Source organism: Symphalangus syndactylus, chromosome 6 (genome assembly GCF_028878055.3).
Source record: "Symphalangus syndactylus isolate Jambi chromosome 6, NHGRI_mSymSyn1-v2.1_pri, whole genome shotgun sequence".
Classification (NCBI taxonomy): Eukaryota; Metazoa; Chordata; class Mammalia; order Primates; family Hylobatidae; genus Symphalangus; species Symphalangus syndactylus.
This window is the reverse complement of record NC_072428.2, coordinates 36,187,946-36,207,082: the sequence shown is the minus strand read 5'-3', so window position 1 is coordinate 36,207,082 and position 19,137 is coordinate 36,187,946. Positions and strand designations below refer to the sequence as shown.

The 19,137-nt window shown below is 43.5% G+C and overlaps 1 protein-coding gene across 8 annotated transcripts in view; it reads left to right on the top strand.

Moving 5' to 3' along the window:
- Positions 1 to 19,137, top strand: part of NAV2 (neuron navigator 2) — a 782,645-nt gene that overhangs the window by 709,402 nt on the left and 54,106 nt on the right. For 6 of the 8 annotated variants that reach the window (XM_055282148.2, XM_055282147.1, XM_055282146.1 and 3 more), the window contains 6 exons: positions 112 to 579; positions 1,220 to 1,285; positions 2,688 to 2,732; positions 5,465 to 5,625; positions 7,154 to 7,342; positions 13,684 to 13,736. In XM_055282148.2, the coding sequence (XP_055138123.1) occupies positions 112 to 579; positions 1,220 to 1,285; positions 2,688 to 2,732; positions 5,465 to 5,625; positions 7,154 to 7,342; positions 13,684 to 13,736 (982 nt within the window). Of the gene's footprint in view, positions 1 to 111; positions 580 to 1,219; positions 1,286 to 2,687; positions 2,733 to 5,464; positions 5,626 to 7,153; positions 7,343 to 7,894; positions 7,994 to 13,683; positions 13,737 to 19,137 lie in introns of all 8 variants that reach the window. The other 2 variants (XM_055282144.1, XM_063641913.1) reach the window with 2 other exon arrangements.

Sequence of the window (19,137 nt, the reverse complement as noted above, 5' to 3'; positions counted from 1 at the left end):
TGCTTCCTTCCCCAGGAATTCTCACCAACTCCTCTGCCCTACCCTTCTTTAACAGTCCAGTGCCCCTTGGCACTGGGTGTTCAACCTACACAACCCTTTGTCTCTTCACAGACTCTTTGGTGGGAAGCCTACCAAGCAAGTGCCCATCGCCACAGCTGAAAACATGAAAAATTCGGTGGTCATCTCCAATCCTCATGCCACCATGACTCAGCAAGGTAACCTAGACTCCCCGTCAGGCAGTGGGGTCCTGAGCAGCGGGAGCAGCAGTCCTCTCTACAGCAAGAATGTGGACCTCAACCAGTCTCCGCTAGCCTCCAGCCCCAGCTCAGCCCACTCGGCCCCTTCCAATAGCCTCACCTGGGGCACCAACGCCAGCAGCTCCTCCGCAGTTAGCAAGGATGGCCTGGGCTTTCAGTCTATCAGCAGCCTCCACACCAGCTGTGAGTCCATCGACATCTCCCTCAGCAGTGGAGGGGGCCCCAGCCACAATTCTTCCACTGGCCTCATCGCCTCTTCCAAGGACGACTCCTTGACTCCCTTTGTCAGAACCAACAGTGTGAAGACCACACTGTCAGAAAGGTTAGTGCTGTGCCTCTGGCTGCCTTTCTCAGAAAGACACCCTTCCAAAAATGAAAAGATTAGCTTAGGAATCCCAAATGTCGAATAGCCTTTGCTTGTAAGATTTCTGTCTTTCTAATTACTGCTGTCTTTCATGGGGAAGCCACTTTGGGATGGAATCAAGCTTGGTTCTGCTCCCTGTTATCTTTTCCTCTGTGGTTATTCTTGGTGCTTGGAGCTGCTCAGTCTCTCGGGGGCAGATTTATGCTACCATTTGAAATGGCATTCAGCTTTTGAAATCCTTCAGTTTTATCCTGTTTGTTCATCAACAGCTTCTTTTCCCTCCCCTTGTAATTGTGCAAGCAGAGCAGGCGACTGGGTGCAGGCATGGAGCGTGTAGTAGGATGCTCTTTAGACAGCTGGGTAGGTTTGTTGTCATCGTGGCAAACACCCTCCTCCTGGACTGATAGGAAATCAAGAAATTAGAAGTGTTCTCAGAGCCCTGGATTTCACTGCAGCAGGGATAAAGGTGTCCAGTTTCTGCATATAGGGAAGAAAGCAAGGATCAGCATGGGGAATGAGAAAAATGTATATAACAACACCTCTCCTTTCTTCTAAGCTAATGTTCCTTCTCTTGTTTTCTACCTGCCTGGACTTCTAGCCCTCTCTCTTCCCCTGCTGCTAGCCCTAAGTTCTGCAGAAGTACTCTGCCCAGGAAACAGGACAGGTAATGACATTGCAGGCCGGGGACCAACCGAGCCTTTAGGTTCTTCTGCCCATTCGTTGTCAAGCCAGATGTCTTGTGCGAGGCTGTTGGCCTAAGGCTCCTGCTTGTGTTTGTGGCTCTAGTGTACTCTGTGACACATGGACATGCCAGTGAGAGTCTGTTCCTCTGTCTGCTAAAGCCCAGGGAGAGGTGGAGTTGGGCTGGCCCCTTCATTCCCATTTTGGGAAGGCGACCTCAAACCCTGCCACTTGATCTGGGGCAGCGGAAGCTCTCGCTTGCATCTCTTGTGGCCTCCTGTGGCATGTTTCTGCTTTTCAGCTTCCTTCCCATTCCTTTTGCCACCCCCAACCCCAAGCCCAGAAATGACCTGCCACCCACTGTGTAGCTTGGCCCTCACCTTTGTCTACCCCTCCCCATGCAGCTGCCTCTTCTCCCTTTCAAAATCCTTTGCTGAAGTTTGGCTCATTATGTCTTGCAGACTGTTGTGTTCTGTGTGCCCATTTCCTACGATGATAATGAAAAAGAATGTGTATAGTATTAAGACTTTACGAATGTACATGCTTGTGTTTGCCCCCAGCTGTGGGTGGGCCTCAGAGATGGATACTGACCTTAATTTTGTGGGGAAGTGATGACTTGGCCAAACATAACAAACAGATGTTGTCTCCTGCCAGAAAAAAAAAAAAAAAAAAAAAAAAAAAAAAAAAAAAACCCTTCACTCCATCAACAGTGAAAACTTTGTTTTTGTCAGCTCACAGACCAAGCCTTTAAACCGTTGGTCTTTAGAAATCCAAATGCTTTATCAGTCAGCAGGTTGTAACATGCCCCACCCAGGACTCAGCTCCTAGCTATGCCTGGGCCGCAGAAATTGAGAGGGACCTGGAATTCACTTCGTTACAGATGAATTCCAAATATGCAGACTGCTGGCCTCTTGAAACCTCCAACAAGTCCCTTCTCCCATTTGAAGTCATTGCCAGTGGCATTTAGGGGGTGGGCCAGAGTTAGGGGTGCAGGGAAGTGGGCATCCCTCTCTCTGAGAAGCCGTGTTGGTGCAGAGAGTGCCCCTGGGCAGCAGAAGGCACAAGACCTCTGCTGTGAGGTGGAGCAACCCCTGAGTTTTGCTTTGAATCTGTGGAAAACGAGGAACAATTGGGGTTAAGGGACTCAGACCTCCTGGTGACCTGGGGTAAAGTATGCGCCGCCGGTGTCAGCTCAGGCTGAGGATTGGTTTCTTTTGTTTTCCACGGATGTGGATGTGTTGCATTGCATGCCTAGCTGGATAAGGCACTTCCTGGTGATGTGCACCTCTTGCTCCAGGGCCCTTTAGCCCCCTCCCTAGCTTTCCCTCTTCCTGCCTTCTGTGTGCTGCTCTGAAGTTCTTATTTTTGTTTTAACTTTCCTACAGTGACCCGCACCTTGATAGGAACACTTTGCCTAAGAAAGGACTCAGGTATCTGTGTTTCCTCCTTGCATCTGTGCCATCTGTTGTGGCTTTGGAGCTTGGCTGTGTGACTCCTTCATGGCTGGTGGGGGTTTGGGCTGGGCTGGGGTCCCCGCTTTGACCACCACAGCAGGACCTTTTGGATAACGGCTCCCCTTGCACCGTCTCGTTCTCACTCTCCATTTGTCAGCTTATTTGCTTGAGCAGGGACTGTGCTTTTTCAGGCTTAATGTGGTAAAACCATCTCATGAAAAACATCCCTGGGCAAGCCCAAGGAGCAGTCATTGCTGCTTCTGGGGCCAATGGGTTTAATTTCTGAGCACTTCACCGTGACCATTCTGTTCACATGGCTGTCTTCCAAGAGAAAGGACATGACTTATAGCATACTGATTTGTAAGCTAGGACAAGAGCACAGGAGGAGAAGAATATTTTCCCCCAATTTGAAAATGTTTAACTTTTCTGCCCATAAAAAATTGCTAGACAGATACTTTGCCCTTGTCTAAATATTCTAATGGAAAATTGGTCCACTTCCGTTGCCCAACAAGACATGGGTGTGATCATTTTTTGGTGGATAATAAAGAAAAGACTCCCAGGAAGGACTGTCCTTCCATTCCTGGTAAGTGGTGGCTCAGGTTCATTTTTGGTGCTAGTCCTGGCAAAACAAGATGCTATAAGTCACCATTGCTCACACCATCTATATCACTTTGCCAATCAGAGAAACTTCAGTTTGCTAATGCCTCCCCCATGGTCTTGCTGTCTGATGGTTGCAGCCGTCATTTCTTCTGCTTTCTAAACACCACATGCCTTGTAGCATCAGCTTCACCCTGCACTAAGCATTAAGTGCTTTCGCATAAAATGGAACTTGGAATGAAATGTTTCATTGCTGTCATGTATGTCTGTAGTTAATAACCTGCAGCTCTTAAGACTGAGAGCATTTTGAACAGTAATGTGAGGTAGGTATCAATGCTTCCTTTCAATGGGATCCTCTGAGTAAAGCCAATTCTAAGAATCTAAGAAGGAAAGTATTAAAATCTCCCAACAGTCATCCTGCAGGAAGGAGTTGAGCAGTGTGGCCTTAGAGGGGGCCTTGGCAAGGCCTTTTGTACTTACCAGTTTCAATCGTGCCTATGAGCTGCTTGTCAGCAACCATGCCAGATGCTTAAATCATGGCCACTCTCACTGTGAGTTTGACTTTGATGCCCCATTGGTGCCCTGAGAGGAAGCTAACTTCCAAATGTTAACATTTTGAAATGGTGCATAGCAGATCTAGCCTATCAAAATTATGTAGCTCTGGTTTTTTAAAAATTCAGAATAGAGATACATGACAGGCTATTTTCAGGCAATTGATGTGTCCTGGAAAGTTGCGTGTCTGTTAGATATAGTAAAAACATTAAGGAAGAAACATTTCTGTGCTCCCTCTCACTCTGACTCTTCCTGTGTAGCTCACCCACTCCATACACATGAACATGCAGTACGAACACACTGACAACATCTTTCCTTAAGCCCAAAGAATCCCTCTATTGACATAATCAGTAGTCACTCCATAATATATAAGTCTGAGGATACCCTGGCCACTTGGCGCTCAGAAATTTCAGATGCAGGCCAGGTGCGGTGGCTCATGCCTGTAATCCCAGCACGTTGGGAGGCCGAGGTGGGTGGATCACTTGAGGGCAGGAGTTCGAGACAAGCCTGGCCAACATGGTAAAACCCTGTCTCTACTAAAAATACAAAAAATTAGCTGGGCATGGTGGCACATGTCTATAGTCCCAGCTACTCGGGAGGCTGAGGTGGGAGAATCACTTGAATCCAAGAGGCAGTGGTTGCAGTGAGCCGAGATCGTGCCACCTTGCTCCAGCCTGGGCAGTAGAGCAAGACTACATCTCGAAAAAAAAAAAAAAAAAAAAAAGGAAAGACATTTCAGATGCTACTTATGGGCGTAATGAAAAGAGCATGCATTTTAAAATCAGACATGGATTGAAATCTCAACTCTATGACTACCAGCAGGGTCCTTACCTTCCCTGAATGTAAAATGGGAATAATGGCATCTGCATTGCTGAGTAGGTCTGAGGCTTTGGTAAAATAATGCACAATGAAGGCACCTAGCACATTGTAGATGTTCAATAAATCACCACCATATACATTTCAGAATAAGTGAGGAGGTGGACCACATAACTTCTGAAGACCCTCTCCTATAAAACCCAACAATTTGGGGTTGCTTTTATGAAGGTTTGTTTGTGCTCTATTACAGCAACTACTATAAGCATCATTGTCCTCAAACCTTGCTTTGTATGTCTGCTTTTTCATATGCTGTGATTCATGGTCATTTATTTGTGCTGTAGAATGGCAGATGCCATGAGTCGTCTAATTAAAACTCCCTCAAAGCTCTAGCAGCAGCTCATTTTGTTGCTTCAGTCCTGTCAAGGTGGGGGCTTTGACGTGACACTGTCATGAAGCAACATGTTACAGATACGCCCAGTGACGGCTCTTCTGAGCATTTACCAATCTTCTTCCCTTTATGTGTTCCCTCCAAACTGAAAGGAATAGTCATTTTCCCCAAACACAGCCAAATATAAAAAAGGTTTTGAGAAACTTTGTAAGTTTCGGGACATGTAGTGATCTGATTTTAAAAAAATCGTCTTTGGATATATGTTTTCTTTTTATATATTTACCATCAGCTCCACAGAGTTCATTTTAATAAGCATTGTTCATAGTTAATTCCGGCTTGATTTCTGTCTGTCCAGGTATACTCCCACCTCTCAGCTTCGCACGCAAGAAGATGCAAAAGAATGGTTACGGTCCCACTCTGCAGGTGGCTTGCAGGACACGGCTGCCAATTCCCCCTTTTCCTCTGGCTCCAGCGTGACTTCTCCCTCCGGAACAAGATTCAACTTTTCCCAGCTTGGTGAGTAGCCACTTGTCATTAGCTATGTTGATCAGCTCCATAGGGCAGTGGTTATCTTATATATATAATATATTTTTATTTCAATAGGTTTTGGGGAGCAGGTGGTTTTGATTACATGGGTAAGTTCTTTAGTGGTGATTTCTGAGATTTTGGTGAACCCATCACTTGAGTTATCTTATATTTTGAAATAGACATATAGTCACGTCCTGCTTAGTGTCTGATTAGCCCTCAGCAATATAGTTCAATTACAGGAGATTGATAGCAAAATAAATAGAGAAAATAGTAAAGTTTTTGATATTGTAACCAATAATTTTCTTTATTTGGTTGATATTGGTAGGGCTATAGCAAAGAACATGTTATCCCATTCTTAAAAAGAATGCATTCTCTTTCTAAGACCTCTGAAGAAATAGATTTTATTGCATATCCCATGTTAGGTCATCCTCATTGCTTTATTAAGTTGGAAATAAAAGTTAAGTTTTGATTGAATAGGTATTCTTAACAATGCCTACTTCTGACATAATGCTTTGACTGGCACAGTGGGAAAAGGAAAAGAATTTATGTCACAGTCCCTGCTGACATGTCAATGGAATTCTTTTTCAGGAAGACAAACACATCAATGCACACCTATATAACAGAGTAAAAGAGAACAATCCAAAGCTTTATATGAAACCATGTAAAAGCTGAATATAATTAGATAGCAAGTATTAGACACATTTAGAAAAAGGAAAGATTAGTGCTGGCTGGAGTTATAGGCAGAGGTTATGTGAAGGTGGCAGGGTAGGAGCTGAGCCTTGAAGGACTGATAGAGGGTGAGAAATCTTTTCTAATCTCATCTCACTCTTTAGAGAGGCAGCCTTTTCTGAATATAGTGAAGAACAAATTCAGAGTCTTTAAGGATAGAGGTGGCTTGTAATCAAGCGAGGTTTAACACTTCATTTCTGATTGACTAAATAAGTACCTCTGAAAATATTGCACATGACTCAAATGGACAGGATTTTCATAAGAAAGCTAGTTTTAGCTGAGACAAGTGTACCTCCCTTGCATTGAAACTCTTTATACATGATTATTACACGTCCCCCATCTGAGGCAATGGGACCTGTGTTCATACTGTTTTTTCCAAGCCATAACTCTTTGAGGCAAGAGATTCTTGTCATGCACAAATGCTTCCCATCTGATCAAAAGCCTGGCTGGACTATTTTGGGCTTTTGGCTTTAGAGAAAATCATTCCAGATGAGCCTGGGGAGTAATTAGCTCATGCCTGGAAGGTGATACTGGCCTGTCTGAACGTGCCAAGTTGGAAAGCTGAGGCCCAGAGCCTTGCTTTGGAGCTGACCCACCTTTCCACTCTTATTTTTAGCTCCCGGTGTGTAACTCAAATGCTGATGGGACTACCTTTTAGAAAACAGATGGGAGAAGAGTTGGCAGGAACACATATGGCTAAAAACAAGCATTCTTCTCTTTGTCCCCAACCAGGATTTGAACAGAGACATGAATGTCTAACCTTTTGATTCTATTCCTTTTATTCCAGCGAGTCCCACCACTGTCACCCAGATGAGCTTGTCCAACCCGACCATGCTGAGGACCCACAGCCTCTCCAATGCTGATGGGCAGTATGATCCATACACTGACAGCCGCTTCCGGAATAGCTCCATGTCCCTGGATGAGAAGAGCAGAACCATGAGCCGTTCAGGCTCATTCCGGGATGGGTTTGAAGAAGGTAAGGAAGGAAACTTACCATCTCCCAGGTTACTCAGTGTAGTTAAGAGTCCTCTATGCTAAGTTCACTTCATTAACCTGAGAGCCCACCTGTAAGTGCTCCCACCTCTCCCACCTACTCTGGGGGTCAGGGATGGGGATCTCTGAAGAGTAAGGTCTGGCCTGACCCTTAATTAACCTTCCAGGCCTTTAAGGAAGAGGCTGCTTAAAAATCACTGGTGAACCATAGAGCTGACTGAGTTCCGCTTTAGGCTTCTCCCTCCTGGACTTGGGCCACAGTTTCTTGGCATGCGCTTCCACCTTGAGGCTCAGCCACCGGCTCACCATCTTGGCAGAGAGAACTACTGGAGAGTTCACTTCCCTGTGTTGACACATCCATGTAGCTCTGGGGGCCGGGCAGCCATGCCTTTCTGCTCTGCTCCAGAATTTTTCATCTCTTTTCTCAAGCACTGGGTTTTTAAGTGTATTGTTTTCAGTTATGCCCTTTTCTTTCTTTGGTTGCTAACCGAGAATATTTGGGGTTGGATTTTTATGTTTGGTTCATTTTAATCAGAATCATGGGAGAAAAGTTCTGTAGACAACTTTGTCAGCCGTCTTCACAGCTCACTTCATTTCTCTCTTCCTTTGTTCCATCACCCAAGGTATGAGTTAGGTGAGTAAGCAGTCAAAATTCTGTGGAGGGTATCATCCCCACCCCATGAAGATGGGGCTGATAGGACATTGGCGGCAATGCTCATCAACCAATGATTAAGAATAGGAGTCAGACTAGCAGAGTTTAAATTCCAGCTCCACTGCTTTTTAGGTATATGATTTTGAGCAAGTTGCTTCACCTGTCTGTGCCTCTTGTTTTTTCATGGATAAAATAGGAGTAATAATAGTATTCAGCTCATGGAATTATGAGAATTAAATGAGATAATACATATAAATGTTAACACAATAATGTTATTACATGTCATGGCCTATAATAACACAGCCGTAAAGCTATAATAACATAGCTGGAAAAACACAGCTTCAGCACTGACTTCCTGGCAGCTCAAAGTCCCCAGCCAGAGAATGGGGAATCTTGGAGCAAACGGAGCCTAGTCTGAGGACTATACATCTAGTTGTCCCTTTGTTGCCATTGACAAAGCAGAATGTGGAGGGTGAGTTATAGGTGCTTCCCAGTCCCCATATGAGTAGGGAAAAAGGGCCAGCATCCTCCCAGCATGAAAGAACAAACAAACTTGTGATTGTTTAGGAAGTTTCAAGTCAAAAGGGAGAGAAACACAAGGCACAGGATTCTGCTTTTGTCTAATGTTCTTTTTAACAGAAGTTTTAAAGAACGTATTAACAGAGCAATTGCCCCCTGGTTTATTTTCTTGGTAACTTAATACTTTCCACCCTGATTTATGTATCATTTGCATACCATGACATTCAGTGAACAGGCACAAGTCTGTAAATCCATATATGGGAAGCTGCTGGGACCAAGGATTAAGGAGGGGAGGAGCCTGAGTCACTGAGGGGCATTTGTGAGATTTAAGAGCTAGAAATTAATGCTGTAACTGCTCAGAACAGTGATAGTAGAGAATATATTGTGATCCTAAGGTGAAGAAAGTGGCAGTTTGTCTTGAACTTCTTTCTAGTCAGTGTACTGGCCAAGCATCTCCACGGAGCATTTCCCAACCTCCCCAGGAAGGATTTGCATATGGAGTTTGTCCCGCACTGTATTCCTCTTCTCTGCCATGTGTGTTCCTGAGTGAACCATGTCCAGTACTGAAACTTGTCCAAACAAGCACACTTCACCTCATAAAGGTCCAGGACCATTACAGTGTCGTCATCAGATAGCTTTTATTTATTCCATCTGGAATCAAGCTGGCAGACAGCACAACTGTGGAATATCTGGGATGTCAAAATGACATTGATAAAAAGTGCTTGCCCACAAGCAGTGTCTAGACTTTTGTAAACCTAGTGATTCACGGTGACATGGAACTGAAGCACAGAGGTAAAAGTCAAACTTTAGGGTAATGGATAGGGACCGCTGTCAATACACTGTGAATACATAACATTATCATCTTTTGGAAAATATGGCATCAGATTGATTTTATTTCTTCTAAGGGTATTACATTCAAAAACAGAATAGAGTTTGTGTAATTAGGTTTTTAATTCCTTTCGTTGAAATTTCTTTTTCTTTTGAATTTATTAACTCCCAGTATAGCAGGAGCAGTTGGAAGAAAATTGACATTTCATGTTTGGACCAAACAGAACCTCCTTGTAATAATCAGTTAGGTGTATTATATGCCATAAAGCAGAATAGAAATTTAGGAAGAAGTAGCACAAGTATTTGTGTGAGGTTTTTGTGCAATTTAATTAGCACTTTCCACTTTGAAGGAGTTTTAGGAATTATAAATATGTAGATTAGGTTCAGGCATGGCCCAGATGCAGCCTTTCAAAGGTGTTTCAGGTAAATTACTTTCTATCAGATGCATTATGCGATCTTAAAGTCAACTTTAATAGCGTACATTTAAGGGGATGCTTGAGGCATTATTAAAATGGATTCTAGAGAAAAAAAAAAATTCCATGACTTCACCAATCATCACTAAGAGCTAATGCAATGAAAAACACAGAAACCCTCCACCCTATCAGTTTATATGGAATCCCCAGGAGCACAGAAGCTTATTAATCAAGAAAGCTTGTATTGCAGCATGCTTGTGTATCTAGCCCCTGAATTGCAGAAGGGGTTCAAATCCTGGCACCTCTACTGTTAGCAATGTGATTCTGAGAAAGGACTTGACCTGCTCAGCCTATTTCCTATTCACTGAAATGTGAAAAATAATTGTACCTGCTTTGGAAAATTGAAGTGAAGATTAGGTGAGATGAATCTTGCAAGCATTTAACGAATAACTTTGAAAGGGGAGTATTGTAAGTGCTCACTCAATGGTAGCTATTGTTATAATTGTCATGTTATAGCCTTTTCCCCAAGGACCATTATCATCCTCATTTTTTTAATGGCCAAATTGAGGCAAAAGTGACTTGAAGACTTTATGCAGCCACATGATGTCTTAAGCCTCTTGATTCTAGTCCCTCTTTCTTTCCACTCAATCCTACCTTGATATCTGACTCAGCTGGGTTTTTTTTTTTTAAACCTGTCTGAGGCAAGCTCTGATCTTTCATCAATGTCTTCTCTGTTTTGTGATGCTTCCTTTGCTGGTGGAGAGGCAGGGCAGTCCATTAGCCATCAGAACTGCATTTCATTCTTCTCTTTCCACAGTACCCAATTGTGGAATGAGAAGTGGATCGTGATGCCTAGATGCAAATTCTCTTTCTGCTCCTGACTAGCTGTGTGTCTGGCCACGTCACGTAACCATTCTGAGATTTAATGTACTCTGTTGTTGATTAACGGTGGAAACTCCTGCCTAGTCTGGGATTGTTACCTGCAGATTCTCTGTGATGAGGATCAGAGGCACTTGATTACTTTATTGGCTGGAATATGCCTAGTTGTTTCATTCTATCTAGTGTTTTCACTCCTACTAAAGCATCTTTCTTCTCAAACATTCCTAGCTTGTGCCCATGTGTAGACTGCATGAAGGGACTAGGACACCATTCTAAAAGACACCAAAAGGCTCTTTAAAAAAAAAAAAAAACGAAAAAAAAAAAAAATCAGAAACCAGTACAACACATTACTCAAAGGCAGAGCGCTCTCCAGACTTCTAGTCAGCAGATCCTGTTCTTGAATTGCTATGTGACCTTAAACAAGTCATTTAACCTCTCTGAGTTTCAGATTTCTCAATGGCAGAAATGGCCTAGATATTCTCTATGGTTCCTTGTAGCTGAAAAAATGTGGAGGTATAGCTATAGGGAGGAAAATTATGTAGCCTGCTTTAGCTGTTTAGCCTCTGTAACTCCCACAGGCATTTTGTTGTCCAAAAATAACCACATTGCACAGCCCAGGCTCTGACTTGGCTCGAGTCCCTTGAAGGAGGCCGAACTGCAGTGGTTCAGGTAAGCCACATTCAGTTTTGGGTTGACTCTGAAAATCAAGGAATCTGTCTCGTTGGAACGCAGCCTTGCCGTTGCTATTTACAAAGTGAGAGGAGTTAATTATTGAGAAAAATAATTACCTCTACCTTAAGCCTGCCAGATGTGCTCTTCTCTGCCTGTGGCCCCATGCTTGTACTGAGTTGGTGCTAAAACTGTGTCAGTAAATTTATGTATATGAGATGTAGAAATAGAAAAGAAAAATCTTCCATTTTCCATTAGCCAGAGGCCATATAGCAGCCCTGTGCTAGTCTCTGGCAGGCCAGTCATGCAAGTGTGTGTGGCTATGTGTTACCCACATCTCTTCACCAACTTGGCCTCCAACATAATTCTTCCACTATTGTCTGTGTCATAAATTGAATTAACTTACCTCTGTGGAACATTAGGCCACAAAGTTGGGACATTAAAGGCCTCTGTTAATGTGTGGACATATTAACACTGAAAGCCATTATTGGCCATTAACACCTTAACCTGATTTTTTATGGGCATGAGTCAGATTAGTCATGGATGAAGAAAGCATGGAGGAAAAGATCTGGAACACAGGGTATTGCGAAGGAGGGTGGATGTACATGATGATATAGGGACAGCCTAGAGCATTAGGGAGCTGCTAAGAGAGAAGAGGGCTGGAATAGCAAGCCAAGAGTTATGTGGGCTCAGAGGGAGGAGGAAGCCCACCCAGGTGGCAGTCCGGGGAATGAGGAAAGGTCCCATAGAGAAGATGTCATTTGAGCGGATCTGTTTTGATAGACAGTATTTAGATGCAGCCTAAACGAAGGGAACTGCATGGGCAGACTCTGAGGCAGGAAAGTACTGTCTAGGGCAAGCTTGGGAGAGCAGTGCAGGATTCATAGTGTAACAAGAACATAAAAGGGAAGAAGGAGAGGTCAGGGAAGGTTTATTGGAAAGATGACAGAGAGGAACCTGAGTGTTAGGCTGAGCTACTTATCAGCTATCTTGTTGGCATGTAGCTTCTGCTGACTGCTAATCCAAGGTGAGTTCACTTCGTGGGTGGTAGATGAATGCCATTTAGTACACGTGGAAGTTACCCCCGTGCCTCCCACTTTAGACTACAGGTCATAACTCGGTGTGGGAGTAGAGCCATTCCACCCATGGCCAGGAAGGCTGTGCCCAGTTACAAGTCATGTGACGCCTTAACATAGGAATAGTTCTGTTTTTCAAACAAGTTGTCGAGAAGTTACCAAGAAAATAAAGAACCTGCTTCCCATAAAATAAGGCAGCCAGAATACCCAAGTCCTAGAAAACACTATGCTGCAAAATTAGAACAAATAATAAGATGTCTCGGCCGGGCGCAGTGGCTCATGCCTGTAATCCCAGCACTTTGGGAGGCCAAGCTGGGTGGATCACCTGAGATTGGGAGTTCAAGACCAGCCTGACCACATGGAGAAACCCCATCTCTACTAAAAATACAAAACTAGCCAGGCATGGTGACGCACACCTATAATCCCAGCTACTAGGGAGGCTGAGGCAGGAGAATCGCTTGAACTCGGGAGGCAGAGGTTGTGGTGAGCTGAGATCGCACCATTGCACTCCAGCCTGGGCAACAGAGTGAAACTCCGTCTCAAAAAAAAAAAAAAAAAAAAAAAAAAGATGTCTCCACTGGCTGGGGGCAGGAAGGGTGCTAAGGATGTATAAGTGGTTCTAGTCCAAAAGCACCAGTTTGAAACAGAAAAGAAGACACCACTTGCTCATCACTTTGTAGACATAGAAATCAAATAAAGAATCTATATTTTGATGGATATGTTTCTAAGCAAATATTCTGCTATATGGTCATCTAGAATGAACTTACTGTGGCCAACAGCCTCTTAGGTTAAAAATAATCAGCTCTTTTTTGGGGTATACAACTGACAGATGCCAGCAGGGTAAAAAACTGTATTTGGAACACAGTCTTAACCTAAAGGAATACATTAGAAAAAAGAATGAAGCAAAATATGCTGGAACAGTAACAGGTTGCCTCCGGGCAATGCAGTTGTGAGTCAGTGCAGGTTGTGACAGTGAATATGCTTCTTAACACTTCTCCGTACTTGAAAATTTTTGTTCAGTAATCATATATTATTTTGACAGTCAAGAGAAAAAGTATTCAGAAGGTTGAAGGGAAAAATGCGGTAATAGAAAAGTGACATCCTTAGCAAACTATTACTTATTTGTCACTGACCTATCGCCAAACCAGGAAAGGTTGTGTCAAGGTGAGATTAAGTTATTCCAAGCCTGGAGTGTCCTGTATTGCTGATGTTCTCCTCCCCTGTCCCGTTTTTGGTTCCATAACAGCCATCTATCAATTCACCTTTTTTTTTTTTTTTCTTTTAATAGTTCATGGATCCTCACTCTCCTTGGTTTCCAGCACATCCTCAATTTATTCTACAGTGAGTATAAATCAATGCTGTGTGGCTGTGATCATGAGAACTGGGGTTCCTTTATCAAAGTGTCAAGAATAAAATATATGCATTAATCCTAGAGAAAGCATTTCCATTATAAGGGGATCAATTAATTAGGGAACAAGATTTAAAATTCACAAACAGCTATTAATTATATTATACCAACCCCAAAATCCAGAACTGGCAGCCTTGTTAAAGTGACATTGTGCTTTAGGTGATAACTATTTAGAACGTGTGAGAAGCCTTGGCTGCCTGCTGATGGACTTGGAAAATAAAGGCCTTGAGCAATTTATTAATCTTTTGTCTGAGTCAGTTTCTTTCTTTCTTTCTTTTTTTATTTGAGACGGAGTCTCCCTCTGTTGCCCAGGCTGAAATGCAGTGTCTTGATCTCGGCTCACTGCAACCTCAGCCTCCTGGGTTCAAGTGATTCTCCTGCCTCAGCTTCCTGAGTAGCTGGGACTACAGGCACGTGCCACCACGCCCAGCTAATTTTTGTATTTTTAGTAGAGACAGAGTTTCACCATATTGGCCAGGCTGGTGTCAAACTCCTGACCTCGTGATCCATCCATCTCGGCCTCCCAAAGTGTTGGGATTACAGGCGTGAGCCACTGTGCCCGACCAGCCTCAGTTTCTTTATCTGTAAAGTAGAAATAATAGCAGTCCCTACCTTATAGAGGTGTAATGAGGATTAAATGTTATGAAGATTAGATTTCACTACAGCATAAACTCTTTCTAAACAAGGACATTTTTGTTTTTATTCCTAGTGCCTAGAACAGTACCTAGCACATAGTAGGTATTTTTTAAGTAGGTTTGAAAGAAATGGGAAAAGGAATCTAAAACAATGAATATAGTACACACAGCTCAGAGCAAGCACTCCTAAATGCTAGCTATCATCCATGAGAGAGGTTTACTAAATGAAAGCCAAATGTAATCAAATACATTTAGATCTTCAGTACTACTGGATTTGTTCAGTAGTATTTACTTTTTATAGCTGTACAATATTTATTTTATTTTATTTTATTTTTTAGACAGACTCTCCCTCTGTTGCCCAGGCTGGAGTAAAGTGGCATGACCTTGGCTCACTGCAACCTCTGCCTCCTGGGTTCAAGCAATTCTCCTGCCTCAGCCTCCTGAATAGCTGGGATTACAGGCAGGCACCACCATCCATGCCTAGCTAATTTTTTTTACATTTTTAGTAGAGACGGGATTTCACCATGTTGGCCAGGCTGGTCTTGAACTCCTGACCTCAAGTGATCCGCCCACCTCAGCCTCCCGAAGTGTTGGGATTATAGGCGTGAGCCACCGCGCATGGCTATAGCTGTATGCTATTTACTTTAAAAACAGTAATTTGGGAATTTCTACAAGGAAAAAAAAAGTCTCTTTGTTAATTGTGAATTGGAAATTCTTTAGCCCTTAATCCCATGGAAACAAATGTTTTAATAATTTAGGTTTTGATAATGCCCGGTTTCTATATAGCAGGATACACTGTGTATAGCTCCTGGAAAATAATAGGACACCCCAGAATCAAGTTAAAGATACCAGGGCCTAACTGTTCTTTCTTAGGCCTGTATTGAGCAAACAAACTTCAGTGATTGCTGATATGGTCTGTTTTGAAGGACCTAGAAACTCTTGCTCCTACCCACCTCACCCCTCCAACTCTAAAATTCCTCTTTCCTCAGCTAGTCATCTTGTTTGAAATTTCATCACTAAGTCCTAGCTTTCCTTTTAAAGGCTTTATACAGAGTAACCTTGGAGAGAGGTTTTTTAAGCCATGATCTGCTAAGAAAGCATAGAGATGGTCTTTGAGCTGTCAGCCAGTGGATAAACTATGTCCTTTCTTCTAGAATGAAACTGTGGGATATGGGTACCAAGGTGGTACTTTCAAAGCTAAATGCACTTCTTCAACAGTATTTACTAGCACCATGGATATACCAGGCTCTGGACTAACCCCTAGGATATAATTTAGGAGAGAAAGGGGCCTGCTACTGAAGGAGGAAGCTGTAGGCACCAGAGGGACATGGGACTCTAGCTTCACAGGACTGGCTCAGAGAAGCTGTAGTGGATGTTTCAGTGCCCAGCCCCGTGTTTTCCCTGTGGCATTCCCAGGGGTTCTTGCCAACAGAGAGGGGAGTGGGCTTTCCAGAAGAGTAAAAAATGGGAGACTGGCCAGCATTATCCAGCCTTGGAGAGAAAGAGCATAAGCTTCTCAATCTGTGTGTCTTCAGATCTAGGAAACTGTCACATGCAGTTCCTGGGGGCAGCCCCTTCATGCCAACCACTAGAAGTCCTTACAGATAAAGACTCTCCTTCAGTAGCTGTTGTTCTGGGTATGGGGACATGAAGATACTGTTTTCATGAAATTTGAAATTGTCTTTTCTGAGCTGATACAAATTCAACAAATTAGTAAAGACCTAATAATAATACTTTTGAATTCCATTTTTATCTGGATAACAAGAGACCCGAGGCGTAATCATAGCGTTCTTCTCACCATGTGACTTTGGACAAGTCATCTGGTTATTCAGAGTGTCTCCCCAGTTTTGCCCTTGGCATCAGGAACCCGAGCAAGGTGATCTTCTCAGGCCCCTACAATCTCTGACATTCCATGAGTCATGGAGTCTAAGGCTCCCATTTGCTGTCCTCAGTATGCCTTCTCTGAGAATATAGGTTGCTTTTGCAGACTTAAAAAAAATAGCCTATCACTTGAATGTTTTTATGCTGGTGCAGTCTACTAATTTCAAGAAAAACTACAAGTCTGGCTAGACTCTGCTACCACCTAGCACTGAGGTGTGGTCCTTTATCTGTTATTACCTTCTTGGTGATCATGAAATTCTGAAACACATGCTCCAGGCACCTTTGTAAATGTTAAGGTGAATAAAGTTCTTGTTTGTTGTCTGAAAAGAGATCTTTGAAATGTTAAGTTGCCACAGACCCAGACCAAGGAGCCTGCTTAATAGCTGAGAGTTTTAAAGGCTCTTACTGGATAACAGTAGATTCTTTCCTTGAAATCTCTATAACGAATATTCAAGAATGCTCATTCTGCATGAAATTTGCAATTTTAATTATCAGTGAAAGAAAAGATTACACAGTGCTAAATGATTGCCATGGAAAAGTTATGACTAGCTCTTGGAGTAGAGAAAATCTCAAAGGCCACTTCTGGCATTAGACTTGCTTTCTTGTTTGGTAGGAAACACTTGAGTTCCCAGGAGAGCTGCTGGATGGATGGAGGCTAGCAGCTTCACATAGTGTTACCAGATGTGCAGAACAGCAGCAAGGGGGGCAAGATACAAAGCACATGCTTTCTCTAGGCTGCTGTTGATAATGGGGGCCCAACCCCAGAGACAGGTGGGCACAGTGACAGACAGTGGCAGAGGCATGGGGAAGGGCTGTTAGGGCCTGTAGATAGAAGTGTTTCAAAGTAGGGCTGGTCCTATGTGGATGGCTAAGCCTGCTAACAAGCCTCCGCCAGCCTTCTGAATGTTATATAGTGGTTACATTCTCACCATTAACTTGTACCCTTTGGATTGAACTTGGGGCTTATTTCTGGAAAGCCCCCATGAGAATGTAGCTGTAGTAAAAGTACAAGAGAATATGCATAGGCTCTGGAGCTAGACTACTTTAGATCCAGTCCCAACTCTGCCCCTTACCAGCTGTGACCCTGGACAAATGACTGAACCTTCCTGTGCCTCAGTTTCCTCATACACAAAACAGAAAGCAATAGTATTAGTACCTCCTCAAAGAGTTGTTGTAAGGATTAGATGAATAATGAATGTAAAGTGCTTGCAACAGTATCTGGCACATGGTAAGCATTCAATAAATGCTAGCTGTTATTACCAGAATGCAGGCAACACAAGATCAGGGACTTGGTCATGTTCACAGCTTTATCTTAGGTTCTTAAAAATAGTGTCTGGCACACAGTAGGGCACACAGTAGGAAATCAGTAAGTATTTGATAGGTGGTGGTAGTGAGGATGGATGGACAGACAAAGACGAATGAATATTATCTGGGAGGGAAGAGTGACATCTCTGAGGACATCTTCCAACCTTCTCCTGAAAGCATTTCTTAGATAAGGAGGTTGTTCAGTGTGACTTTATACAAGACATTTAACCTCTCTGAACCTCAGAAGGAATACAAACAAACCTACCTAATGGAGTTTCTGCAAGGATTAAATACACTTGGCTCCGTGTATTTAAAAATTGGTTGCTGCTAGTAGGAGCCAACCTAGAAGAGGGGACTTGTGGGCAGGATCAGGAGGGAGGACAATGGGGAACATAGGGTGAAGGCGGATCAGACAGGAAGCAGCTGCCCACCTACTCCAGCTGATGGATGTGCCCTGCAAGTTCTAATGAATCATACCCACTTTGTGTTGTGAACTAATGGAGATGTTGACATCAGGGTCAGATGCTGATTTTTAAAGAATAATGGGCTTATCCCTAGTAAAATTGGATTAGGACACTTAGCGAGGACCCAAGGACAAAACAGAGTTCTTACTGATATTCACTCACCTATCTGGTTTCCAAGTCACTCTTCCCTCCCTGGGTAGAGTGATGGGTAGAGAGAAGGTCAGGAACACTCAACATTTCCAGGAAGGAGGAGGGTTCCTCTTTATGAGCCCCTGTGGGAACTAGAGGAGAGGGAAAGAAAGGTTCCTCTTGCAGCGGGCTCCCCAATTCATGTGGGCTCCCCCTATGGGAGGAGAGAGGGTCTTATAGTTTCTGGCTAGCAGGTACCTGTGTCACCATAGACACAGAGCCAGCATGTAAGGGACAAAGAGGGAAGCCAATAAGGGGCAACAGAGTTCACGCTTACTTCACAGGGTCACAGGTAATTGGGGTCCTTGAAATGGGGCAGCACGAAGATGAAGGCCACATTTATCCTCACAACCTGTGGAGTTACTGGGCTGGCTGATATGGGCTCCCAAACCCCCCTCACTTTGAGGTCTTTCTACCCTGATGCTCCCACTGCAGTGTCCTAGGGAAGTGAGAGGAGGGCAGAAAATGGGGCAGAATTAACCCAGGAGCAGTCTTCCTTGCTCCCTAGACAGGGTTGCCAGAGAAAATACAAAACACTCAATTAAATGTGAAATTTAGATTAACAACAAAAATTTTTTTAGTATAAATATGTCCCTAATATTGCATGGGACATATTAGATCCTTTATTTTATTTTATTTTTTGAGACGGGTAGCCTCTGTTGCCCAGGCTAGAGTGCAGTGGTGTGATCTCGGCTCACTGCAGTCTCCACCTCCTAGGTTCAAGCCGTTCTCCTGCCTCAGCCTCCTGAGTAGCTGGGATTATGGGTGCATGCCATCACACCCGGCTAATTTTTTTTTTTTTTTTGTATTTTTAGTAGAGATGGGTTTCACCATGTTGGCCAGGCTGGTCTTCAACTCCT